General features: G+C 52.7%; 1 protein-coding gene across 1 annotated transcript in view; it reads right to left on the bottom strand.

Moving 5' to 3' along the window:
• Nucleotides 1-25208, bottom strand: part of LOC137750418 (uncharacterized) — a 183452-nt gene that overhangs the window by 117740 nt on the left and 40504 nt on the right. The window contains exons 8-16 of the mRNA XM_068524779.1: nt 24942-25113; nt 22869-22999; nt 16609-16712; nt 14379-14544; nt 7404-7589; nt 7124-7276; nt 5459-5603; nt 3296-3454; nt 2368-2492 (exon numbers count right to left, since the gene is read on the bottom strand). Of these exons, the coding sequence (XP_068380880.1) occupies nt 2368-2492; nt 3296-3454; nt 5459-5603; nt 7124-7276; nt 7404-7589; nt 14379-14544; nt 16609-16712; nt 22869-22999; nt 24942-25113 (1341 nt within the window). The remainder of the gene's footprint in view (nt 1-2367; nt 2493-3295; nt 3455-5458; nt 5604-7123; nt 7277-7403; nt 7590-14378; nt 14545-16608; nt 16713-22868; nt 23000-24941; nt 25114-25208) is intronic.

The raw sequence follows: 25208 nt of genomic DNA on the forward strand, positions 1-25208 counted from the left end.
TTAAGCCCTGGTTCAAATGTCACCACCTCTGGGAAGCCTTCCCTAAACTCCCATATCACTCCCTTCACACATTCCCCCTCCCCTCCCCCAGCCAAATTTATCACTCCTTCCTCTGAGTGTCAAGCACACTACTCCAAGGTCACACTCAGACTCATTTGTGTGTCTCCCTTGCAAGATCCTGAGTTCCATGAGGGCAGGGACCTGTGTCTCATTCACTAAGCACACTCAGTCCCTGGTGGTATGGTTAACTCTGTGTCTACTTGACCGGGCCACGGGGTGCCCAGATATTTGGTCCAACATTATTACAGGTGTTACTGTGAGAGCATTTTTGGATGGGTTTAACATTTTAGATCAGTAGACTGAGTCAAGCAGATTGCCCTCCATAATGTGGGTGGGCCTCATCCAATCAGTTGAAGGCCTGAATAAAACAAAAGGCTGCCCTTCCTCCAAATAAGAGGGGATTCCTCCTGCCTGACTACCTTCAGACTGGCACACTGGCGTTTTCCTGCCTTCAGACGGGAACTACACCATCAGCTCTCCTGGGTCTCCAGCTTGCTGACTGCAGGTCTGGGACTTGTCAGCCTCCATAATCCTATTGAAATAGTTCTATGTCTCTGGAGAACCCTGACTAACAGATGAGCTGGTGGATTCTCAAAATTTGATGGATGAATGAATAAGTCCCTCCTTCCTTCCATCTGCCCATCCATCCACCCATCTGTTCACTCACTCTTGCATCCTTTCTTTCCATCCTCCCATCCAAGTGTCTCTGAGAGCATTTGCAGAGAAATCACCAGAGGGTCAGCCTTAAGCCCAGCGGGCAAAGTTTGGATGATAGGTTCCCTGTTCTCCATAAATTAGAAAGGGTTGGGATACGGCACAGAGCACCCTCCCTCAGACAAGCTCCAGGGACCTGGGGGGAAGAGATGGAAGGGCCCCAAGGCAATCCATTACTTTAAAGTTTGCTGGACGATAAAGAAAAATCAACACTTGCCAGACGCACACACAAAAAATAAATTAAAAAGTTTGCTGGACATACGGCCTCAGAAATCTTTCCTCTTCCGCTGCTGCCCTCCACGATCCATGTTCCACACAACAGCCAGAACGTTCAAGTTATCACTCGCCAGCTCAAAACCCTTCCTCGACACAGCCCTGCTCCCTCACTGTGCTTCCCATCTTACCATTCTCCTGCACTTACTGTTCTCTACTCTATTTCTGTTCCGTGAACACACTAAGCCCTTTCTCGTCTCAGGAACTTTGCACATACTGGGCCCCTCCCTGGAAGGCTCTTACCTCAGCTTTTCACATGGCTGCTTTTGTTCATCCTTCAGATCTCAGCTGAAACTTCACCTCCCTAAACACACTACTTAAAGTTGCCATTGCTTTACCAATGTGTCTACTCATTTCGTGTCTACTCACTTCTTATCTGTCTACCTCTCTGGGCTGTGAGCAGCAAGCGGGCAGAGATCATGTCTCTCTTGTTCATCATCATATTCTCAGAGCCAAGCACAGGGCCTGGTACATGTCAGGTAGAAGATGGATATTGTCCAATGATGACAGGTGGATAGATGGATGCAAGGATGGGTAGATAAGTGGGAGAATAGATGAAGAGATGGGTGGGTGAGAAGACTGATAGATAGGTGCATGGGTGGGTGGAAGGGTAGATGAATAAATAGGTGAATGAGAGGGTAGATGGAGAGATGGGTAGACAAGTACATAAATGAATAGATGGATGAGGATAGAAGGATGGATAGGTGGATGGACGGACAGAGCAGAGGTATAGACGTATGGAAGAGCATGTGGATGGATGGGTAAGTGGGTAGGTGAATAGGTGGGTGGATGGGTGGGTGACTGAGAGAATAAATAGATGATTGAGTGAAAGTGTAGATGGAGAGATGGGTGGGAGGGTACATAAATGGATAGATGGACGAGAGGGATTAATGAGATGGATAGATGAATATATGGATGGATGACAGATGGGGTGTGAATGGATGGGTGGGTGGGTGGGTGGGTGGGTGGAAGGATGGATAGGTGAATGGATAGATGGATAACTGGAAGAATAGACGGGTAGGTGCAAAGGTAGATGGAGATACAATGCAAAGTACACAGATGGATGAGATGGATGAGATGGATGAGAAGGAGGGAGGGAAGGAGGGATGGGGTGGGTGGTAGTTGAATGGATTTATGTGTGAGTCAGTAGGTGGGTGAATAGATGGGTGGATAGGCAGATAAATGGGTGGGTAGACATCAAGAGCTGGAAGTATAAGATGTGAGAGTAGATCTATAGATACAAGAGGTGAAGGATGGAAAGATAGATGAATGGCCCCAAGCCCAGGAGAGGCCCTGAGGAGAAACAAGGCCCCCTCTTACCTCTAGGAGGTTGAAGGCATGACCAAGGGCATGGACAGTCAGGTTGGCTGTGGCAGAACGGGGAAGGAAGGAGGCCGGAGAGAAGAGAAGGGTCCCCTCCAGGTTGGCTCCCAGGCTGCCTAATGCTAGAAGAGACAGAGGATCAGTATACACCACACCGTTAACCGGGTGGGAGCTGCCACCAAGGGGCCATCGCCGGAGACAGGGCCAGACACACAGTGCATCCTCTTGGCCAGGATAGGAAGCTCAGACCTAAGCCTTACCAAGGGCAGAGGGAAGGTCAGAACAGAAGGGTCACAAGTGTACCCACACCTGCTGATAGGCAGAGAGGGGGCAGCCAGAGCACCCCACCCCCGGACTTGCTGAGTATTTGAGGGGGTTTGGGTACCTAAGCTAGAACAGGGTTCCTTTTTGATTCTGATTAATTACAAGGAGGCAGCTGTCTCTCTTCGATGCTAATCTCCTTTTCTCACCAGGAAAAAGCAGTTCTCAACTTCACAGCCCTCAGCAGGAAAGAATCCATGAGAATTGAACAACAGTGTTTCACGGATATTGCATTTCTTTTTAGGATAACCCTATTTTTACAGAGTTAAACCGATCTTCCACTAATGGTAGGGATAAAAGGTTTCCTTTTAGAATAAGTGTAAGTTTAAAAGAACCGGTTTAGAGAAAAGATGGAAGTACTATTCAGTTGAATGCTATCAAGTGGCTCATACTTAACTATTTTTTAACTCTTCCAACAAAAATGGCAGGTGCTATTTTGGATATAGCAAAAAGATAAAAATAAAAAATCAAGCAAGTGGCATGTGAACATTTGACATTTCGGAAATGGTATCTTTGATCCACATGTCCTCAGGAGTTAGAACTCCCAGGTCCCCAAGCCTTTGTGGTCCCAGTGCAGGACAATACCTGCCCAGGATGCCCATACCTGAGCGGAAGGTGACGTCAGAGTAGGACGAGTGTTTCCAGGTCTCTGGATGGAACTCTTGGCTGACAATGTCCTCAGGGATGGCCTCCCGGAGGGCCCGTTTCAGGGGGTCGTCCGTCTCCAGCAGCTGCAGGAGGTGACTCCACACAAAGGAGCCCACTGGAGTCCCAGCGCAGCCAGCGGGGAGGGGAGGGGGGAATGGTGAGGGAGGACCCAGAGCTGGCACAACCCAGAGAAAAGACCCCCCAACCCCCCTTCCTGGGTCCTGCTATTTCCACCCACCAGGGGCTTCTCAGGAGCCTAGCTACTGAGAACCATGTCCTCTTTGAAGAAACAGCGGCAAAGAGCAGTGCCCAGTTCAGACAGCTCACACATTTATGAGCTGTGTGACCCTGGGCTGGTTACTCCACCTCTCTGAGCCTTAGTTTCCTCATCTGTAAAATGAACTATAATGACCTATCTCTCAGGGCTGTTTGTGCAGATCAGTCAAGGGCAGAGCCTGGACCTAAAGGACTGAGTATCTTTCAGGGCTGGGAAAGGGGTGACATGCAATCCATGATGGGGACCCTCTGAGGCTCTCTAGAGTGGTAAAAATGAAATGAGAGCACCAATGAGAAAGTCCAACAGAGGATATTATTCTAACTGGGAACCCCAATCCTCTTGCTTGTCCCAGAGGATGTCTCAGAATGCCCAGTAGGGAGCTTCTGGAACAATCCACACGGAACAGAGCTGAGTCTGCCTTTTGTTTCCATCAGGCAACATACAAGCCTGATACCCCAGGGCCTCCATCGAGGCTGTCCTTTGGCTGATCCCCTGTGAGGGGCTTGGCCCAGTGGCCTATTGATGCAGAGCAGGCCCCTCCCCCACCCCCATTCCACCCCTGAACCTGCCAACAGCAGTCTGCAACTCCTAGTAGCACCATTTCTTTTCCTTTTGGCAAGGGGGCGGGGTTTGCTGTTTCTTTAGAAGGTAGTTTAGCAGTGTCACTTCAGACTTTTAAACGTGTGCCCCTTTACGTTGGCTACTTCTCCTCTGGCTAGATTAGCACAAGGGCCCAGGAGTGGATAGAGAGAGAGATTCATTTTGGTGGTTGTTTCTCATGGCAGAAGACCTGAAACAATCTAAGTGCCCATCGGTGGGGCTGCTAAAGTAGATTACGGTTAAGCTCCTAGTGGAACACCTAACAGCTGTAGCTAAGAGTCCAAGTGTGCCGATGTGGAAAGAGCTCCCAGACGCACTGAGGAGCAAAATGGCATGTATAACATGATCCTGAGTTGCTACTGCTGTTAAGGAGATACACGCCCATGTTCATACATGCACTACACGTTCTGATGGGACACACAAGAGAACCGGTCACAGTCAGTACCTTCAGGAAACAGGACGTAGGGATCAGGAGACATGGAAGGCAGACTTTAGCTTTCCATTTATATTTTGCCGTCTGCTTTGAAATTTTGGCTACATAGTAGTAATAACAATGGTGGTAATAACATTAAAAGTAACAGCTATGCACACAGCTCTTACAATGTTCTAAATGTCTTCCTGTACTAACTCATTTTATGCTTCCTCTGTGAGGGAGGTATTGTTATTATCCCCATTTCACAGATGGAGATGGAGGCTCATAAAAGTTTACTCACTTGTCCAAAGGCACACAGGTAGGAAGTGGCTGACCTGGGATTTGAACCCAGGCTGGCAGGCCCCAGGCTCTCAGCTCACTGTAAATTATGTCAACTCACTGTGCATTATGTAAAAACTTTTTGAAAATTCGTTGAACCTATTTTTTGAAGTTCCACCTGTTTAAAGGGAACTCCCTGACCCCACAAGGGATCTGAGATTCACAGACACTGTTCCTCCTCTGCCTCGAGTCTCTCCTCCAGGTACTGTGCCATGATCTGACCAGAGCTAGAAGGGAACTCAGCGACTTCCACCCCATTTTACAGATGAGGAGACTGAGGACCAGAGAGAACCAACTTCTCCAAGGTTGTTCAATTGCCACGTGGGTGAGGGGAGCATGCAAGGCCACTTGTCCGGTGTGCTAAGAGAAGGGGAACAGGAAGGGGACAGAACACCTGACGGATGGAGCGTGAGCGTGCGCCTGAACCCCTGCGCCCACCAGGTGGCACCAGGCCAGCCCCAGCCCCCCAACCCCGAGCTGCAGCTGCTCACCCTGGGTGGACGGCTCTCCTGCCTGGGTGCGCCGCACCTGGGCAAACACCTCCTCGCTCGGGCACCTCATCAGCGCCAGGTAGGCATTGATGCGGATCTCAGCGTCCTCCTCGGGGCTTTGGTACAGGCTGGAGAGCACAGATCGCTGCCTCGGGCAGGGGGAAAGTCATCACTCAGGGACCACCCACCTCCACCCAGGAGCACGATGTCCCCTCATCTGCACTGGCTCCAGCAGGTGGCCCCGATGCCCTGCCCCAGCTCTCCCGACGTCTCCAGAGCTGCTCCAGACACTCTCACCTGTGGCCCGGTTGTGGGAGGTGGTAGGTTCCCCAGTCACTGCTAATCCCCATCCTCCCACAGGCCAGCCAGAGCCTCATCAATTTCCACAAGTGACAACGGATAAACAAGTGGGTGTGGCTGCATTCCAAGAAAACTTCATTTACAAAAACAGCACAGCACAGGACTGACACACAGGAGGTATTCCCGACCCCCTTCCTAAGCAAGCCACCTCCCCTATCCCGTGATTCTCTGCCCCAGCACCTGTTGGTTTCCTTCACAGCACAGCCATTTACCCATCCACTCATGCAGCAATATTTACTGAGCACCTACTATGTGCCTGGCAAGGTGCGAGGTGCTTGGTGACAATTATGAGCAAGACAAACCCAGCTTTTATCCACCTGAAGCTTACATTTTAGTGCAGAGAGACAGACAGTAAACAAGGTTAATATGTGAAATATATAATACGTTAGGTGATAATAACTGCTAAAGAGGGAAAAATAAAATGGGGAAGCAGGAGGCATGGGAGGCTTGAAAAGGTCAATTTCAGGTGAAATAGCCAAGGAAGACTGACAGCAAAGTGATTTCTAAGTAAAGGCCTTCCAGAGGTAAAGGAGTAAAGCCTGGGGATATACAGGGGAAATGAATTCCAGGAAGGGAGAACAGCATGTGCAAATGGCCTGAGACAGAAGTAAGCCCTGCAGGCTTGAAGAACAACAGGGAGACCAGCGTGGCTGGTGAGGAGTGGGGGCGTGGCGAGGGAAGTAGGAGGTGAAGCCAAGAGGTGCTAGTGGGTCAGTGGTCAGATCACAGGTCCTGATAAGTCATTATAAGGACTCTGGCTTTGACTCTAAGTGAGACAGGACCCACTAGTACAGGGGTCAGCAAACTTTTCCTGTAAAGGGAAAGATAGTCAATTTTTTTTTTTTGCCTTTGCAGGACATGCAGTCTCTCTTGCAAGCTACTCAACTCTGCAGTCGTAGCAAAAAAGCAGCCCAGACCACACATAAATGAACAGGCACAACTATGTTCCAACAGAACTTTACATACAAGATCAGGCAGTAAGCTGGATGTAGACCATGGACCATGGCTTGCCGACCCCTGAACCAGAGCGTTTGCAGCACAGGTGGCTTATATATCGTTTGTTTGTAATCATATACTTATTTGTATATTTATTTGATAAATATTTGCCTCCCACATAGACACAGGCTCTATGAGAACAGAGACCTGGACCCCTGCTCACGCAAGTACCTACCACAGTGCCCAGCACATAGCAGGTGCTCGGTAAATGTGATGAATGAATGAGCAAATAAAGAAGTGAATTAACAGTGGTTTGAGACCCACTACTGCCCCATGCCAACCACAATGAAATAACACGCAGAAGCTCACGTCTGCAGAGCAGGGAACCCTCCGGAAGGCCTGGATGGCCCCCAGCCGGATCTCAGGGGGGCAGCTCCTCAGGGACGCACAAGCGCTCAGCTTGGGGGTGAGAGCTACGGCCGCCAGGCCGGCATTGCCAATGGCCTTCAGCACGAGCTGGAGCTGAAACAAGATGGTGGTGGGGCCTTGAGGCCTGATGGGTGCGCCCAGCCCACCCATTCAGCCTACAGCTCGCCCACTTGACAGGGACCCCATCAAGGGGCCGTGCCCAGGATGGGGCTGTCCTCACCTGATCAGCATCCGAGGCCTCCTGGAAGGTGCAGTTGGCACCCAAGGCGTCTTCCAGGATCCTCATGAGGGAGCCAACACCAGGCAGTTGCCCGCAGGGCCCGTCCAGAGACACACAGAGGTTATGCACCAGAGCTGAGATGCCCAGGAAGGCGCTGGGGCTGGCCTCCGGGGTCTGCAGCAGTGGCTGGGGACAGAAACCGGCCCCCCGACCCCAGCCGAGAAGCCTGGTAAGTGGTCCCTCCCAGGTATCGCCATGTGCAGATCTAGGGTGCTTCCTAAAAATACAGAGGCCCCGGCCCCCCACCCCTGAGGGTCTGAATAAATTGTCCATGGTGGGACCTGCATGGAGCATTTCTTAAAACACCCCAGATGACCCTTTATGTGCATCGAGGATGGAGAACCACACCTCAGGGTGTGGGGACAGGGGACATTTGGCAATGTCTAGAGACGGGATGTTGTCACAAATGGGGGACAGTGCTGCTGGCATCTCGTGGGCAGAGACCAGGGATGCTGCTAAACATCCCCCAAGACACCGGACAGCCCCACAACCGAGAATCCAGCCCCAAATGTCAACAGTGCCAGGGGTGAGAAACCCTGGGCTAAATCACCAGTCTGGGGGAGCAGGGTGGGGGTGGTGAGGTTTTTCTGGGTGGAACATGGTGAAGAATCTCCGACAAAGTGCCAGGGCCCACGCCGGCCGGGTGGTGGCACGGCTCTGCCACCTCCCAAGATATATGAAACGTGTAAGAAATAAAACCAAAGTTCTCTCTCTGTGATCAATGGGCAAAACAAGTAAGCCAGCTTTTTGTGCCCTTCTGTGAAGCTGCACGAGAGACCAACCATCTCTTCTGGGACCACATGATCCCCAAGTAGTGGTCACAGTGCCCTGTCTACAGCAGGGGAGACGGAAACCAGACAAGCTGTGTCCTGCCGCCCAACCAGGCTGGTTTTCTCCAAGTAGCATCACCCGCCCCCAGTTCTGGGAGTGAGAGGGGTGAGCTGGCAAGGGCTGAGAGAGCTCCCAGGCCGCTGTACCTCCTGCCTGTCAGCTGGGGCGAGCGGGACCATGCTGTCCTGGACCTGGTGGGGGCTTGAGGGCACCCAACATTAGCTTTGCTCTTCTCCCAGGGTCTTGATAGGCAGTTGGGCAAAAAGGTGGAAAGAGGAAAGGATGTGCTCTGAGTGGAGACTGTCTTTAACAGCGGTGGCTCTGGGTCCAATCCAAAAGAACCCAAATGGAAAGGCATGGCCAGTAGCGTTAGGGTAAATGGCTAGCAACTGCCCAGCCCACCTACTGATGAAAGCAGCTCTTTTGCCCCTTTCCTGTTCACCCATTTCTGTCCCCACCTCTAACCCTAAAAGCCTAATTATAGGAATGAGATCACTAAGCAGGTAAAACGAACTCCTCCTGACTTAACGCTCTTCTGAATGCACACCGTGCCTTGCCTAACCTGTTGATTCTTTTCCTAGATAAAAAGAAGTAAGAAGAAAGAAGAAAGTAAGTAAGAATAAAGAATGACTAGCTCTCTACCCCCAATAGCCCCCTAAGGAATCCTGCAGGCAGACCACGCGGGCAAGATAACATCTGAGGAGAGAGTCAGCCAGTCTGCATGCAGAGAACAATGCAGAACCCAACCTCCTGCCCCAGTGATTCACTGAGATTCTACCCCCCACCCCGTGTTTCCCTTTAAAAACTGTCATGGCTGAGCAGAATCTTCAGAGTTGGTCTCAGCACACAAGTCCACCTTCTCCCCAGACTGCCGGCTTTTCTGATTAAAGCAACTTTCCTTTCTACTGACACTTGCCTCTCGAATTATTGGCTTTTTAGTGGTGAGCAGCTGAACCTGAGTTTGGAACACAGACCCAGGAAATAAGAAAGTCCCTTGGGTATAGTGCTTGCCAATTTCCATGTGTAGATGCTCCCACCCTGGCCGATTTGCGCTGAGTCACTACGAGGGATCTGGGAAGAGATGGGGAGTCAGCAGCAAGCACACCTCCTGTGACTGGTCCACACACGACACAAGCAGTGCAAATAAGCCTGAGGGTGTGGACACGGGACCGCATAGTAAGAGCATTAGAAATTATCCATCTCTTGGGGCTTCCCTTGTGGCGCAGTGGTTAAGAGCCCACCTACCAATGCAGGGGACACGGGTTCAAGCTCTGCTCTGGGAAGATCCCACATGCTGCGGAGCAGCTAGGCCCGTGTGCCACAGCTGCTGAGCCTGCGCTCTAGAGCCTGTGAGCCACAACTGCTGAGCCCACGCGCCACAACTACTCAAGCCCGCCCGCCTAGAGCCCCTGCTCCACAACGAGAGAAGCCACCGCGATCGGAGGCCCGCTCACCGCAACAGAGACCCAATGCAACCAAATATAAATAATAAATAAATTATCCATCTCGTACCTTTATTTTAATATGATTTCTCTAACTGCAAGCTTAGATCATTTAATTTTTAATAATGGCTATGTTTATCAACCAGCTCGAAAACTACCTGAAAATCAAGACTCTCCCACAGCACATGTTGGGGTCCTTCGGTCTGGTTCCCTGAGGAGCAGGAGGAGACCCAGCCCTCCTTTGGGGGTCAGACTGCCCAACCCACCCAGCTCAGACAGGCCCCTTTCTTCCGGGGGCCTCGCAGTGGCAGGGACGCAGCCCAGGCTGAGTCGGAGGAGGGTCATTCCAGCTGCTCAGCAGAGCTCCCCCAGACGCTCAGCCACCCTTACCCCGGGGCACTGGAGCTTTCAGCTGAGAGGAAGACAAAAGTGGGGGGGGCGGGGGGCTCAGAAGAGGGGAGCGCTGGTTCTAGGCCTCTCGGAGGAAAAACAAGAAAGACGTATTTTATTTAACAAACACACGGCACTCCCTATGTGCCAGGCTCTGCTGTTAACAGGGCACACATGTCACCTGCTTAGAGCCTGAGACACAGAGAGGTTAAGTAACTTGCCTAAGGTCACCCAGCCAAAAAGTGGTAGAGCCAAACTTGACCCTGTAGGGTCTGGTTCCCAGGCTGGGCGCTCCCCCTACACTCACTGTTTCTCAAAATACATATTCTGGGCTCATTTGTGAAAACCAGACCCAGGCACTGGGCAACAGGCAGTGGCCTCTATTATTCCTACAGCCCAGAGCAGGGACCACCGGGCAGCCTGGGGGAAATACAGCCTCTGCACCAGCTGTTCTTCCCTTGGGTTCATGGTCTTAACCAGGTCTGTGTGTCCATGCAAGGGTATCTGTGTGCGTGCATCTCAGTGTGTGTGTGTTTTAGAATCTCAGTGTTTGTGGGTGTGTGCATTCCTGGGTAGGTGTGCACGTGTCTCAGTGTACATGCATATCCCAGGGCACGTGTCCCAATGCGTGTGTGTGCACTCATTCGAGTGTGCCCTGATGTGTGTGTGCACATGTACTGATGTGGGTGTGTCCCCATATGTACACATGCAAGTCCCAGTGTGTGAATGCACACTTGTCCCAGTTGATCCGGGGGCGGGGGGGGGGGTGTCCAGGTGTGGGTGGATGTCCCTACTTGTCCCTGTGTGTGTGTGTCCTGGTGTGTGTGTGTGTGTGTGTACATGTATGACATGTCTGTGTGAGTACATCTGCATGTCCAGGTACACGTGTGTGAGTCTTGGTGTGTATGTCTCAATATGTGGATATGTGTGGATATGTGTCCTCCTGTGGGTGTGTGTCCCCATATGTTCCCATGTAACCATCTTCAGGGTATACGTATGTGAGTCTTGGGGTGTGTGTGTGTGTGTGTGTGTGTGTGTGTGTGTTTCCTTTGTGGAAGGAACGGGGACCTGTGGCTTGGAAAAGTATGTTCAATGTCATTCCAGATTTGGCAAATGAAAACAAACACTCTGTTTTCTTAACACAGAGGAGGGAAAGCAGGGCTTGGCTGGGATGCAGGGGTTATGAAAAGATGGAGAGAAGCCACTCAGACCCGCGGGATGAGGGTTCCTGCCTGCCAGAGGCCTTCACCTCTGCCCACTCTGCCCCAGGAAGGCTGCCAGCGGGAAGGCAGGGCAGACTTGGGCCCTCCCAGGGCCAAAGAGGGAGCCAGAAGCCTGGGAGGGTCCTGTGGGGAGGGCAGGACAGCTGGAGCCACTTGGTTTGCTGGGAGCTACAGGGTCAGGACAGCTGGGCCAGTGTCAGGCCTGGGCTCCAAGAGGGTCCAGACAGTAATGACCCTGCTCGTTTGATGGCTGCCCTGGGGGTCTGTCCAGAATTGCCAGCCTCCCTCAATTTCACAAGAGTCAGAACACCAGATCTTAATGCCAAAATCTCTGACTTAAAAAGGTTTGGTTCGGGACTTCCTTGATGATCCAGGGGGTAAGACTCCGCACTCCCAATGCAGGGGGCCCGGGTTCGATCCCTGGTCGGGGAACTAGATCCCACATGCATGCAGCAACTAAGAGTTCGCATGTCACAACTAAGACCCAATGCAGCCAAAATAAATAAATAAATAATAAATAAAACAGTATTTTAAAAAAATAATTCAATTAAAAGTCTGCTTAAAATATTCAACTTTTTCTTTTTTTTAATTTTTAAAGATGGAAAGATAAAATCATCCCTAAGCCTATGACCACTTTTCCAATGTGACTTTAACACCCATTCATCTTGTCCCAAACCCAGTTCCTCATATCCAAACCAGCCCTCCCCAAAAGGCCAAGCAATTAAGCTGGTAGGAAAAAAAAAAACATAGGAAGCACCATGAGCTTGGGGAGGTGAAGCACTAGCTGGAAAAGACTGATCAGCTGGACTTCACCAAAATGAAGAACTTCTGCTCATCAAAAGACACCATTAATACAGCCCAGCAACAGAACAAAGTCCCGACACGCATGTGTGCATGCACACGTGGCATGGACAGAATCTCACAGAGAACGTGGGAGAAAGAAGCCAAGCTCCAGATGCACACGAGCCCACAGGTGTGAATGTCAAAAGCAAGCAAAACCTAGCTATGGTCAGAAAAGTCAGAATCACCATGACCTTTGGGGTCACCGACTGGGAGCTGGAAATGTCCTATATCTTGTCCAGGGGTGGTTACACAGGTGAACACGGATGTGAAAACATCAAACTAGATACTTAAGAGCAGTGCAGTCTCCTGAATGTATAGTTTAAAATGTAAAAACACACACCCCTAACTGCAATGTGGGACCCTGGGCGGGACCCTGGAATAGACAGAGGACATTAGTGGAAAAAGCAGTAGGATCTGAACAGCTGGAGTTGGTTAACAGTAAGGTAGCAAGGTCAGTTTCTTAGTTGTGGCAAACACTTTCTGGTGATTTACGATGTTAATAATGGGGGAAGTGGGGAGGGGTGTAAAGGAACTCTCTGTACTATCTTTGCAACTTTTCTGTAAATCTAAAATTATCCTAAAATAAAAAGTGTATTAAAATAATCTCTTGCCTTCCTCCCTCCCCCTCCCCCTCCCTCCTCCTCCTCCTCCCCCTCCCTCTTTTTCTTACTCGCCTCTCCCTCCCATCCTCCCCGTTCAGGCTGCACAAAGCAAGCCTGCATCCCCAGCACATGTGCGTCCTTGTGACAGGATGAGAGAACAAGCAAATACAGTCCAGAGAGGTGCAAGCTCTGGTCTAGCAGGACGAGAACCTATGAGAAGCAGGTGAGAGAAGATCCTGGGCTCCGAGAGAGCCGAGGGACCCGCCTGCTCTGCTCACGGCGTGTCCCTGACAAGTGGTCACAGCAGCGACACCAGTGCGTACATACACTTAGCCCACGTCATAACAACTATTAGTCTGCACCATCACCCTACGAGTTACCCCCACCACACAGATGGGCACCCGAGGCACAGAACAGTGAAGCACCTTGCCCGAGGTCGTGCTGGTAGGGACAGGGTTGGGTTCTGAAGCAGGGGGATCAAGCACCAGGGTCTGTGCTTTTGGCCACTGCATTCATGCCGAACAAACAAAGAAGGAATAGGGAGCCCGACCCTGCCCAGCACTGGCTGAGCCCCCGCAGGCCCTGGATGGCGCTGATGTCCCTGTGGCCAGAGTGTCACCTGCTAGGCCATGAGCTATGGGCGATGCCCCTTGGGGCCCGGCCCTCGCCTGGCTCCAAGTCAGTGCCCGATCCCCTAATGAATGGAGCCAACCACACAGCCTGGAACAGCCCCACTGCAAACTCTGGAGTTGTGGGTCAGGGGTCAGGCCAGGGGTGAATGCTCCCTACACTCCAACTGGAGAGTGGCCAGAGCCCCTCCAGCATGAGGGACTGAAAGATCCTGCTGCAGACCCCCTCAGCAGCCAGCACAGGGGTCCAGGGACACTGGCTGGCCCATCACCCCTTCCACTCCCCACTGGTGACCTCTGAATCCTGGCCCACTACCAGTCTGGGACAGCAGGGTGAGGACTGACAAGTGACCCCACCACCAGCTGAGTGAGGACACCCACCACGGTCCAAGGCAAAGGCACAGCAGCTGCATCACCCAGCTACCCAGCCTCCCTGGGCCTCAGTTTCCTCACCTGTAAAATGGGAGTAATAAAAGCACCTACTTCATAGAGGCATGGTGGGGGTTAAATAAGACCTCCTTGTGTTGTCAGGAATCATTGGCCTAGTTTCACATGCTTTCCTAATCTCAAGATTCATTAAATATGCTTGATTACAAGAATAATAATAGCAGCTCTAATTTAAAGCGCTTGGACTCTGTGCCAGACAACAGAAGAACTGCTTCACATTCGGCATCTCATTTCTCACCATGAGCCCAAGAGGGAAGTACTGTTCCATCCCCATCTACAGATTGAAAAACAAGCTCAGAGAGGTCAAGTCACTTGCCTAGGATCACACAGCTGGGAGGGACACTGCTGAGACTCAAACCCGGATTTCTCTGACCTGCCTCCACTGGTCCCACGAGGCACTGGCACAAAGCCTGGAGGACAGCAGGTCCCCCACCCCTCCCCACTGCATCCAATCAGCAGTGGAGCAGGGGAGGGATGACACGGGGCGGGGTGGTATGCAGAGGCTCACCAGCAGCGCGTGGACCATGGCATCTGTGGGCTGCGGGACAAAGGCCAGCGACCAGAGCCACGCCTCTGTCTCATCTGCCTCCAACTCCCCGGACACAATGAGCTCCGCCATGAGGCTCACGCAGGGCTTGGTGCCACAGGAGGGCAGGGCATCCACCAGCGGTTGCCTGAGATGGAGAGAGACCCAGGGAACATCACGATGGAGACCCACTCACCCCAGGAGCCTTCCAGGACATCTCTTATGAAGCCTCAGGTCATCCGGGAGTGATCAGAGGCTCAGAGAGGTACAGCACGGACCTGTCCACGCTCACACCCCCGGGAAGGGGCCGAGCCGGACCTGGGAGCCAGGCAGCCTGGCCAGGGCCTGTGCTCTTAGGGCCACAGAGACACCAGCAGCCCAGTCTAAACCCTTGCAGTTCTGCCCACACTGGAGACACAGCGGTTTGGGGCAACATGAGTCCCTGCCCACTGCTCTCCAGAAACCGACCATGGTCACCATGTAGGGTGAGAACCCCTTGCATAGAACAGAAATCAACAATTAGCAGGTTGCCTCCCATTAAACCTCTAATGTTCTCAGCCCAACATCAGGATCTTTTCCCTTTTTTTTTTTTAAGATTACGGAAAGGTTGAGAAGTTCCGGAAAGGTTTCCAACCTTTGCACAATGATGGGTCTAAACAGGAAAATGATGACTGAAGGGGGGTGGGTGCGTAGGTCACAGGAGAAGCGGGAGGTTCGCAGAGCTGGGGTCACACGAGGCAGCAGGGCACATGGAGGGAGGGTGGGGTAGATTGGGAACCCCACCCCATCAACCCTGATGAGTGGCATCCATGGCCACAAAGGACCAGGCACCCCCACTGCCCCGCTCCACACACACCATCTGCCCATAAATAGTCTCTGGCCTCAATTTGCTCATCTATAAAATGGGAATGCTGATGACCAGACCAGCCCCAAGATGAGCGTGAGCCCTCAGGAACACAGGCCACTTCATCTGAGGAATGTCCCACCTGTCCTTCCCATCTCTTGCCCTTGTGTTTCCTCTCTTTTCCTTATAGGTTCGGGCCCTGGAAAACCAGCCTCTGGGCAGAAATGGAGGAGGAGGTGAGGGCAAGAAAAATCTCTCAAGAGTGTCAGTCCTCTTGGAAACTTCTAGAGTTGGGGAGGGTCTCCCCTCTCCCTGATTCCTGACATCTAAGTAGACAAGTGAGACACAGGGGCTTGTGGGAAAATCCCGAGTGACAAGTAGGGTGAGTCACGGGGGCAACAGGCAGCTCCACAGGAAGACCCAGGGGCCCCTTCCTACACCAAAGATACTTAAAATGTGTCCAAGTCAAATATCATTTATCTTTAAGCTCATAAGAATTCGATGGAGCAGCACAGACCACCTGGGTCAAAAATCCCGACTCTGCTGTGTAACCTTGGGCAAGTTTCCTAACTGCTCTGTGCCTTGGTTTCCTTCCACAGCTGTAACATAGGAATAATAAAACCACCTACCTCATGGGGTCGTTGTGAGGATTAAATGAGTGAATAGAGATAAAACGCTTGGAAGGTATCTGTGCCTTATTAGCTACTAAGTTTGGTGGTCATTCAATTAGACATTTGGTAATGTTGATTTGGGGATGGTCCAAGTCGATAGTTCCAAGTCGATAAAATTTTTTCGGGTCTCAAAATCTTTTTGAGAGCCTTTGAAAAGCTCACAAGCCTGAAATCCGGATCTCAGGGGCCCAGTGAACGGCTGGACTCGGGGAAGGAGCTGCAAGCTTTCCCCTGCACAGCCCTCAGCCGCTGGAGTTAGGTCCTCAGAGGGTCCCCTCCACACTTGGGGGTCTCTCTACACCCCTTGCTGGCCTCACATCAGCAGGTTCTGAGGCTGGGACCCCAGCCCTGCCCAGCACCCCTCCACCCCCAGGAGAAGGGTACCCAAGGCGCATTGGAATGCTAATTCCACCTCTCAGCAAGAGGGTCCCTGTGTGGGGAGGGAACAATGCCTGCCTTTATCTGGCCAGGCCCTGCAGCCTCCAAGCCCCCGTGGGAACCCTCCAAGCTCCCCTCTTAATCGCCTTCTTGGCAGACGTCCCCAGACTGAAGGACGACAAGTCAGTATCACAGGGATGAGCAGATATGTCGCCATCCATCTCTCAGTGGGGACCTAGGACAGCATCAAGACTACCCAGCCCACCAGGACCCCCAGGCAGCCTCTGGCCCAGCCCCCGACTCGGGGAGAGGCCCTTACCAGTTGTCTCGGCATTTGAAAAAAGAACGTTCCCAGAGTTCCATGAGCTCATCCGCAGAGAGGCCCCGGAGCTCAGACACCAGCGTCAGGAAGAGCTCTGCGGCCTGGAAATCAGAGGGGAAAGTGTGAGAGGCCCCAACCGCAAAGGTCACCTCATCCATCTCCTTGCCTCCAGACATGGCTGGGAACACTAGTATCTCCTGCCTACGGTGTCACAGACCCAAAGAGACGAGGCTGCTCGTCTGGGCTTCCTTCCACTGAATCCCAGCTCCTGGCACACAGGCTGGCCCATTTTTTTTCCTTTAATTTAACAAGCATTTATTGGGCACCTACTACATGCCAGGCATGCTTTAGGGGCCAGGGATGTGCGGGTGAAAAAGAGACATGGCATCTACATTTGTGGGCTTTATGCTCTAATAAAAGCTCAATACATGTTCACTACGGTTATAATCTAGTTATTATAATGAGTCAGCATATTTCACAAAGTTAGTGAGATAGCCATCTTTTCTGATATTTTTAATGAAAAAAATATGTGAGCGTTTTTCAGCGTCATGAGCAGTGATGGCTAATCAACAGGGGTTTGCAGTTTTTGCCCCTTGTCTGCAGGTCTGACCAGCACAGTCACCAAGTCTCCAGACACTCAAGGAAATAAAGGACTCTATTCAGAGCCCGCACCTCTCGGGTTTCAGGAGATGCTTGGTTTGGGATGCCGACCCCACATCCTGCCTTCCCTCCCCGCTGCCTCTTCAGTCTCAGATTCATTGCCTCGGCCCGAACCCAAAGCCACAGAAAGAGTGACGAGGTCCTGGCTTCCTGCTGCGCTTGGCCAAGGCCAAGAATGAGCCCTCACCCCACCCAGCCAGGGGTCCACTATTGCTGGCACGGGTTTGCCTCACCTCGGGCCTCCTCTGCTCTGAGCAGCTGGGACTGAGTCCCCGCGCACAGAGCTTGACCTCAGCAAGACGCAGACGCGAAACAGGCCTCTCACAGGCCAGCTTAGCCCACCCTCCCCTCCCCGCTCACCAGCACGTCTGCCCCCGGGGTCTGGGCAGAACCCCCGTCGTGTGCCTTCTGCTGGTGGAGCCGGTGGGGACCCTTGGTGCTGCCTTTACTTCCTCATGCAGGACACACAAGCAGCCCCCTGTTGGGGCCGACCACCACCTTTAGAGTGGCCCTGACCGGCATCGGCCTAGTTTGGGGCAGCTACCCCAGGAACCCTGCTGCCTTCCGGAAAGGCTCGGGTGCATTTCCCTCCAGCTGGTGGCTGCCTTGCCCGGGCATCATGTGTCATTCCCTAGACTCGGAACACATGTGCTTCTAAGACCTCCAGCACGTGTGCAGCCGCCGGGCCTGGCCGGGCATCCGCTCCGGAGCATGCCTCCTGCTCCGGGAGGCCTCAGGCTGCAAGCGTTGGCTTCAGGACCAGCTCTCCAGAGCCGGGCGCGACAGGAGGGGGCTGCAGCAGCTCGTCCTGGAAGCCTTGCGGGTGGAGGAAGGAAGATGCCATTCCTGCCTCCTGGGTGAGAAGCCCGTCCCCACCATCGCCACTAACAACATCTATGCAAACGATGACAACAACAACGGTGACTTTGTTTGGAGCCTCAGCTGTGTGCCAGGTGCTGTTCTAGGCACTTTACAGGCGCCATTCCATTTGACCTTGACCCTGTGAGGGGCCGTCATTATCCTCACTTAACAGAGAGCATTGAAGTCAGGTGCCAGTGGACACAGAGCTACTAAGTGGCAGAGCGAGACTTGAACCCACACTCTTAACCAGGGTCCTACACACTCAAGGCCATGGGAAAAAAAAAAAAAAGCCAGCCCTGTTTGCCAGTTTCCGAGGTGTGAACACTGCAGCCCATCGCCGGCGGCCCGTGTGCCACCACTGAACGCAGACGTGGGAATCACTGTACAGAAGCACAACACTGCATCATAGTTCCACCCTGCAGTGGATGCAAATAACCTCCAGTGCAAAGATAAAAATGTAGTAAAATAACTAGGTAGTGATGATTTTGAGTATTCATTACCTTTGTTTCGAATATGATTCATTTTCACTGTAAGTCGGTATAACTTCGTCTTTAGTAATGTCCGTTTAACAACCAGGCTGCAGGATTTCTGGAATCTAACCATTGGCTCTGGCAAATCGGTACAAGCCAGCCTCGCACACCGCCGTCCACACTTCGCTGTACACAGTCGGTGCTGAATCAATATCTGTGACTTGGGTGTCCTATTACGAGCAACCCGGATGGTGGTCAGGAGCTGTGCCCTCCCCAGGCGTCCTCCCTGGCAGCCCTGGGAGGGGGTGGGGCCCAACCTGCCTTGCTTCTCTCCCCATCCTCTCCTTCACTCCATCAGGCTCTTGGCCATCCCAGCCCACTGCCCCCCACGTGGAAACTCGGGGGCCTCTCTGCAGAGGGTCAGGCTGGGGACTTTGCTCTCTATTGAGTCCTGAGTCCTGGTTTTGTTTCCAGACTGGAAAACCAATCTTGTCTCCTGCCCACTAGCAATAGGGAGGGGCAAAGGCATTCCCAGCTGAAGCCCACGGGGTCGGTCCCCCCCGGTAACTGGCGGGCCCTCAGCCCTCCCGGGGAGGCCAAGGCACTGCTTGATGTGCACCAAGGCATCCCTGAAAAGCCATTTTCAGGAACAAGGTCCTTGGGTAATTCACCCCCAGCCCAGGGGACCTCCCTAGTGGGAACAATTTGCTTCCTTGTTAGCACTATAAATACAGGACAGCCGCCCTGCACCCTCTGGGGCCGGCACTGCCAGTCTCCAGGAGGGGAGACACAGGCCCACAGCACGCCCGGCCCCGAGCCACCTCTGCCAGGGGAAATGCCCAGTCAGGGGGCCAGACGGGAGGAGGCAGGTTAGAACACAGGATGTAGAGCAGCGGTTCTCAGTGGGGGTGACTGTGCTCCCCAGGGCACGCTGGCAACCTCTGGAGACACTTTGGGTCATCATGACTGGGACGCGGGTGATGCTGGCATCTAGTGGGTAACGGTCAGGAATGCTGCTGCACGTCCGATAGTGCACAAGGCGGCCCGAGGACTCAGGACTGCCCGGGTGAGACTCCCCGCTGTGGGCCGGGCTGCCTGGACTAACAGCCGGCTCTGTCACCCACTAGCTGGTGGGCTCAGACCCCACCTCGCAGGGCTGAGGGCCCTCTCCTTGGGGCTGCTCTCGGACTGCCGCGAGGCCCACTAGATCAAGGATTCCAGAGAGCAATGAGCGTGGGCCTTGGCTCCCTCCCAGTCCCTGAAACAGTAAACAGCCAGCTGCACACGTGTCTCTGCTATACACACGCAAAATGTATAATGTGTGTGTACATGTGTGAGTGTTCAATATGCATTCAGTATGTGCATATATACTAGTCTATAGTTACTGATGACATATTCAATATATTTTATGCATATTCAATATATTCTTAGATATATTTTTTTCCACGTATATCTGAATCTGATTCTTCTCCCCAACCCCCCACTATCACCCCAGACCAAGCCTCCTTCATCTCCTACCTGTGTTACTGTAACAACCTCTTAACCTGTCTCCCGGCATCCCACTGGCCCTCAGTCTATTCTCCACCCTCAGCCCGGAATGTGAGCATTGAAATGTACATCAGATCACAACACCCTGCAAGGCTCCTCATTTACCCTGAGTAAAAGCACTCTGGGGAATTCCCTGGCGGTCCAGTAGTTAAGACCCTGTGCTTCCACTGCAGGCGGAGTGTGTTCAGTCCCTGGTCAGGGAACTAAGATCCCGCATACTGCATGGTGAGGCAAAAAAAAAAAAAAAAAAAAAAAGTAATCTGTGTGCTCCGCTAAGGGGGCGACCCTGTCCCCTCTCACCCTCCCACTCTGCTCCAGTCACAAGGCCTCCTTGCCACTCAAACTGGTGCTGAAACTCGCTCACCGTGCAGCTCCTGCCCTGGAGCACATGCTGGGCCCCCCCCCTCTGGCAGTCCCCCCCCCCCAAACCCCTATCCACCCCACTCACTCCTCACCTCCTTCTGGTCCTTACTCAACATCACCTCCCCAGTGAGGCCTTCCCGGGCATCCATCATTTAAAACTGCATCCCATGCCTCCCCCACCTGCCCCCTTCACCCCTCTTCCCTGCTCTACTTGTCTCCCCAGCCCCCTGGGGCCCATGGTCCCAGGCGCAGTGGGACCTGGCTCTGCTTCCTGCATCTGAGCAGGACACAAGGGTCTGAGCCATCTCAGCCCAGCCCCCCAGGGACCGAGGGGGACTAACCCCAGTCTGGATGCCCCCAGCCCTGTTCTCTAACTAAATGCTTCGCCTCACGCAGCCAGAGGCATCCACGAGGGCCTCTGGTGCCGAGAATTCCGGATGGAGACATTTCCGGCAGTAAAGTCACTCCTGGATCTGAGGCTGTGGCTGGATGGGCACTGGCCTCACAACATCCTTCTCTGCTGACTTCACATGAGCAACACCGAGAAACACAAAGCTTTGCACCCAGATGCCTGGTTCCCAGCCCAGACCTGCCAGGCCAGAACATCAAAGGTTGGGGTCTGGGCATCCATATATCTGACAGGCCCCTTACCCAAGTGCTGCCCGGAAAACCGAGCTTCCGGAGGGTAGGGGGTGTGCCTGGCACACCTGGCACCATGCCTAGAAGTGGCGCCGCACCCAGCCCTGTCCACACCTGGAACAACCTATTTCTGTCCAGCTGGGCACATGACAGCCCCCAAGTCCTCCGTCCTATGAAAGCAGCCAGTGAAACAGGCATTTATAAATCTGCAGCATCCCAAATCAACAAGCAAGTATATTTTGAACCCTCCCAGGCTGTTGTGGGGTCAAAGTAAAAACACCCCATGCTTCTCTCCTCGGCACACAGGCCCTGGGACTTGAATCAGAAAAATCCCAGCATCTTTAATGCCTTCCAGGGAAGGCTAGGGTTCTCACGCTGAAGTCATCAGCAACACTGAGATGGGCAGAAATAGTGGACGCAGTGAAAGTCCCCAAAATGTCACTGGTGACATCCAGCCCTGAGCTGTGGACGGCAGGGATGTTACAACAAAGATTGCTATGTGCCTAGAATGTTCTGGAAGGCATCCTGACCACGAGGCCCTGCAGGAGCTGACCCCACTGGTCCTCACCGTCGAGCTCCAGCCAGGCTGAGCTGCCTGCTCCCCAGACACACCCACGAGGTTCAGACTCAGGACTTTGGCCCTGGCCAAACCCTCCTTTTGGAGCACTGCTCCCCCGGATTCTCAAGGGACCAGCCCAGGTCTCAACTGCAATGTATCCTGCTAGACCCCTGGCCTAAGGCGGTCACTCAGCCACATCCCCGCTCTGCTCTCTCACTGCTCATCAACAGCTAAAACCCTTGTACATCTGCAGTGGTTACCATCCATCTCCCCCACACTGCATTTTAGGCTCTGGGAAAGCGGGACTATTTCTGTCTCATTCATCATAAGGGCACAGAGTCAGCCCCTCATCTTGCTGAACAAACCAAAGAGTACACAGGCTGGGCAAACCAGGGCCCTGCCAATGGGAACATTGTTCCTGTGATGTGGAAGGTCCTATCAGGAGGACAACGTGGGAAGGCAGGCTCCACACGGAGCCCAGACGCATCATTTTCTTTCCCCAGGGAGGGCGTTAAGCCTTCTTCAGGGCTCTCCTCTTACAGGCGGGTGGAGGGCTCTGTCTCAGGACAAAACAGGCAGGGAGAAGGCACATCATCACAGCATGGCCTTGGTACTCTCAGAAACACTGTCATCAGTCACAAAGGAGGGAACCAGCCAGATGTCTCAGAGACCTCTGAACCTCTCTGAGCTATGAGACCTCGACATCATGTCCACCCCTTGACTTTAAACAGCTGGGAATTCCAGGGAAGGCCTGGGCCATGTGTTTTTGACTTGGTGGAAACTCCTCAATGCTGAGGCTTGGGTATGGCTGGAGATTTCCTGAGAGATCTCTAGGACAGGCCAGGTCCAGAAGGTTAGTCCATGAGCCCAAAAGGACCATTTGCCCAAAGACAGACAGAGGAGAAAAAGGCCTCCTCTAAGCTCATATCCAACCTACACTAGGCCAAGGCTTGCCCACACCAGCTAGATTTCTTCCCCTTCTTTGCTTTCACAACCAGACATAGTTGTGCAGTGCACAACCTGCCCAACAGTACACAGCAGTCCTGATACTGAACATCTGAGCAAGTAGACTGTAAAGGATCTGGTAGGAAGAGGAAGGTGTCCCAGGGAACCAGGCCCCAGGCAGACTCTGGCCTGTGGCTGGAGAAGCCACTTACCTCGAAGCTTGTGGTCTGAGCCAGGCACAGCTTCCTCACTGATGCAGCCACCGTGGCGACCGTAGCCTGGGACGGTGTCTCCTCCCATTCGTACAACAGGCTGCTTGGGGTTAAGTCTCCATCATCTGGATCTGAGATGGGAAGTGCTGGCCAGGGATGACCGCGTGGGGGAAATGCCAGAGTGAGTAGAAGAACCCCGGGGAGCCCCCCCACCCCCACCCTGCCAATGCTTCCTTCAGCATGCTTCTGGCAACAGGTGAGGGGAACATGAATAAGGAAAATCATGGCAGTGCTCCTGCTAACAGCAAAAGACGGGAAACAGCCTATGTACCCATCAGTAAGGGATGGCCAAATAAGCTGACTCCAAAGCCCTCTTGGGATTGACAGAGAGAACATAAAAACTTCATCCATACAATGGAAGATTATTCAGCAAGAAAAAGAAATCAAGTTGTGACACATGCTACAACATGCATGAACCTTGAAAACATTATGGGAAGTGAAAGAAGCCAGTCATAAAAGGCTCCATACTGGGAACTTCCCTGGTGGTGCAGTGGTTAAGACTTGGCGCTTCCACTGCAGGGGCCACAGGTTTGATCCCTGGTCAGGGAACTAAGATCCTGCATGCCGCACAGTGCGGCCAAAAAAAGAAAAAAAAAAAGTCACATACTATATGATTCTATTTACATGAAATGTCCAGAATGGACTAATGTAGAGAGTAGATTCGTGGTTGCCAGGAGCTGGGGGAACAGGAGGTGACAGCAAATGGGTGCAAGGTTTCTTTTGGGGTGATGAAAACGTAGTAAAGTTGATTGTGATGATGGATGCACAACTCTGACTCTACTAGAAGCCATTGAATTGTTCACTTTACTTTTTTTTCTTTTTCTGGCCACGCCACGCGGCTAGGGGGATCTTAGTTCCCCAACCAGGGATCAAAGCCAGGACCCCAGCAGCGAAAGCACCAGGTTGTAACCACTGGACCGCCAGGGAATTTCCTGAATTGTTCACTTTAAATGGATGAGTTGCACAGTATGTGAATTACATCTCAACTACAGCTGTTTAAAAAATATATGTATGAAAAGCTCATTCCACTCAACGGGGAACCACCAGGTCCTGACACTAGATGTCCCAGGCACTGCCAGTGTCTGTGCCTGAGGGAGGGCTCAGGGGGCAGGTCAGCCTGGGATCTCAGCCTGGGCTCCGTGGAGCCAGAGGGAATGCTGGGAAGACCCAGGGCTTCAGTCCCCACCTGCTGGGTTCTCCCCAGGGTGGTGCAGGCAGGGAGTCTGTCCTCCGAGGCAAACATGATTCAACCCACCAGGGCTATAGAAAAGACGCCGGGAGTCCAAGTCCCAGCTCTGTCTCTCATTAGCTCTGTGACTTCAAACAAGTCATTTTACCTCTTGGAAACATTTTCCTTAAATGAAAAATACAACTAATAATAACAGTAACTTCCTAATGGGGTCATGATGAGAATTAAATTAAATAATCCACATAAAGCACTCAGCACAGATACTGGCCCACAGTAAATCCTTCCAAACTGTCAGCAATAAGAACTAACTACCCTTATTTCATTATTCAGGGAAAGAGCCATTTTTCCATCATGGAAAACAAGAACAAAAACAAACAACTCTTTTCCTCAGATGCATGCCTTGCTTGTTTCTTTCTGTGCGAAATCATAGAAGGGACCCAGGCTCCAGGGGATGCTACACGTTGGCAGGAACTTTCCAGAAAATCAGGAAACCTGAGTCAGTTTGCCCACAAAATGGTCAGGTTGAAGGGTCATCAGATGTAAGTTGGATTCTCCCACAAAAGCTGGGAACCAGAAGATTCCATCTCCACTGAGGACCACCCAGGGAGGAGGCCAAGACCAAGCCTGGGCCATGTGAGCCGAGAGAAACTTCCAGAGAAACTTCTAGAAAGAGAGGCTCACTCTCCTGACGATGGCCACTTTCAGAAACAGTTCAAGAGTGGCCAGACAGGGACAGAGGGATGGAGCCTAGGCTCGCTTGAGCCCCTCTGGCCAGAGGAGGCTGTGAAGCTCACCTAAGGGTCCCTGTGCCCACCCTCATTCACCTGCGACAGCCGGGTCCCGGGGCATCTCATACAGCAGGGTGAGCGAGGAAAGGGTCCGCATCTGCACTGCGCTCGCCTCCCCGGAGAGGGGCCCCACGGTGTCCAGCTCCATGCAGGACGCCTCCCCCAGCACGCCGGCCTGGAAACTCTGGACGCAGGTCAGGCGGAAGGCCTCCTGGACCGTGGGGGGAAGAGGCGGAGGCTCAGGCCAGGCCTTGGCAGTGAGGGACCCCCCCCCGGGGCCCCTGAAACCGGCAGCAAGGGCCA

The sequence above is a fragment of the Eschrichtius robustus genome, chromosome 16 (genome assembly GCF_028021215.1).
Source record: "Eschrichtius robustus isolate mEscRob2 chromosome 16, mEscRob2.pri, whole genome shotgun sequence".
In the NCBI taxonomy this organism is placed as follows: Eukaryota; Metazoa; Chordata; class Mammalia; order Artiodactyla; family Eschrichtiidae; genus Eschrichtius; species Eschrichtius robustus.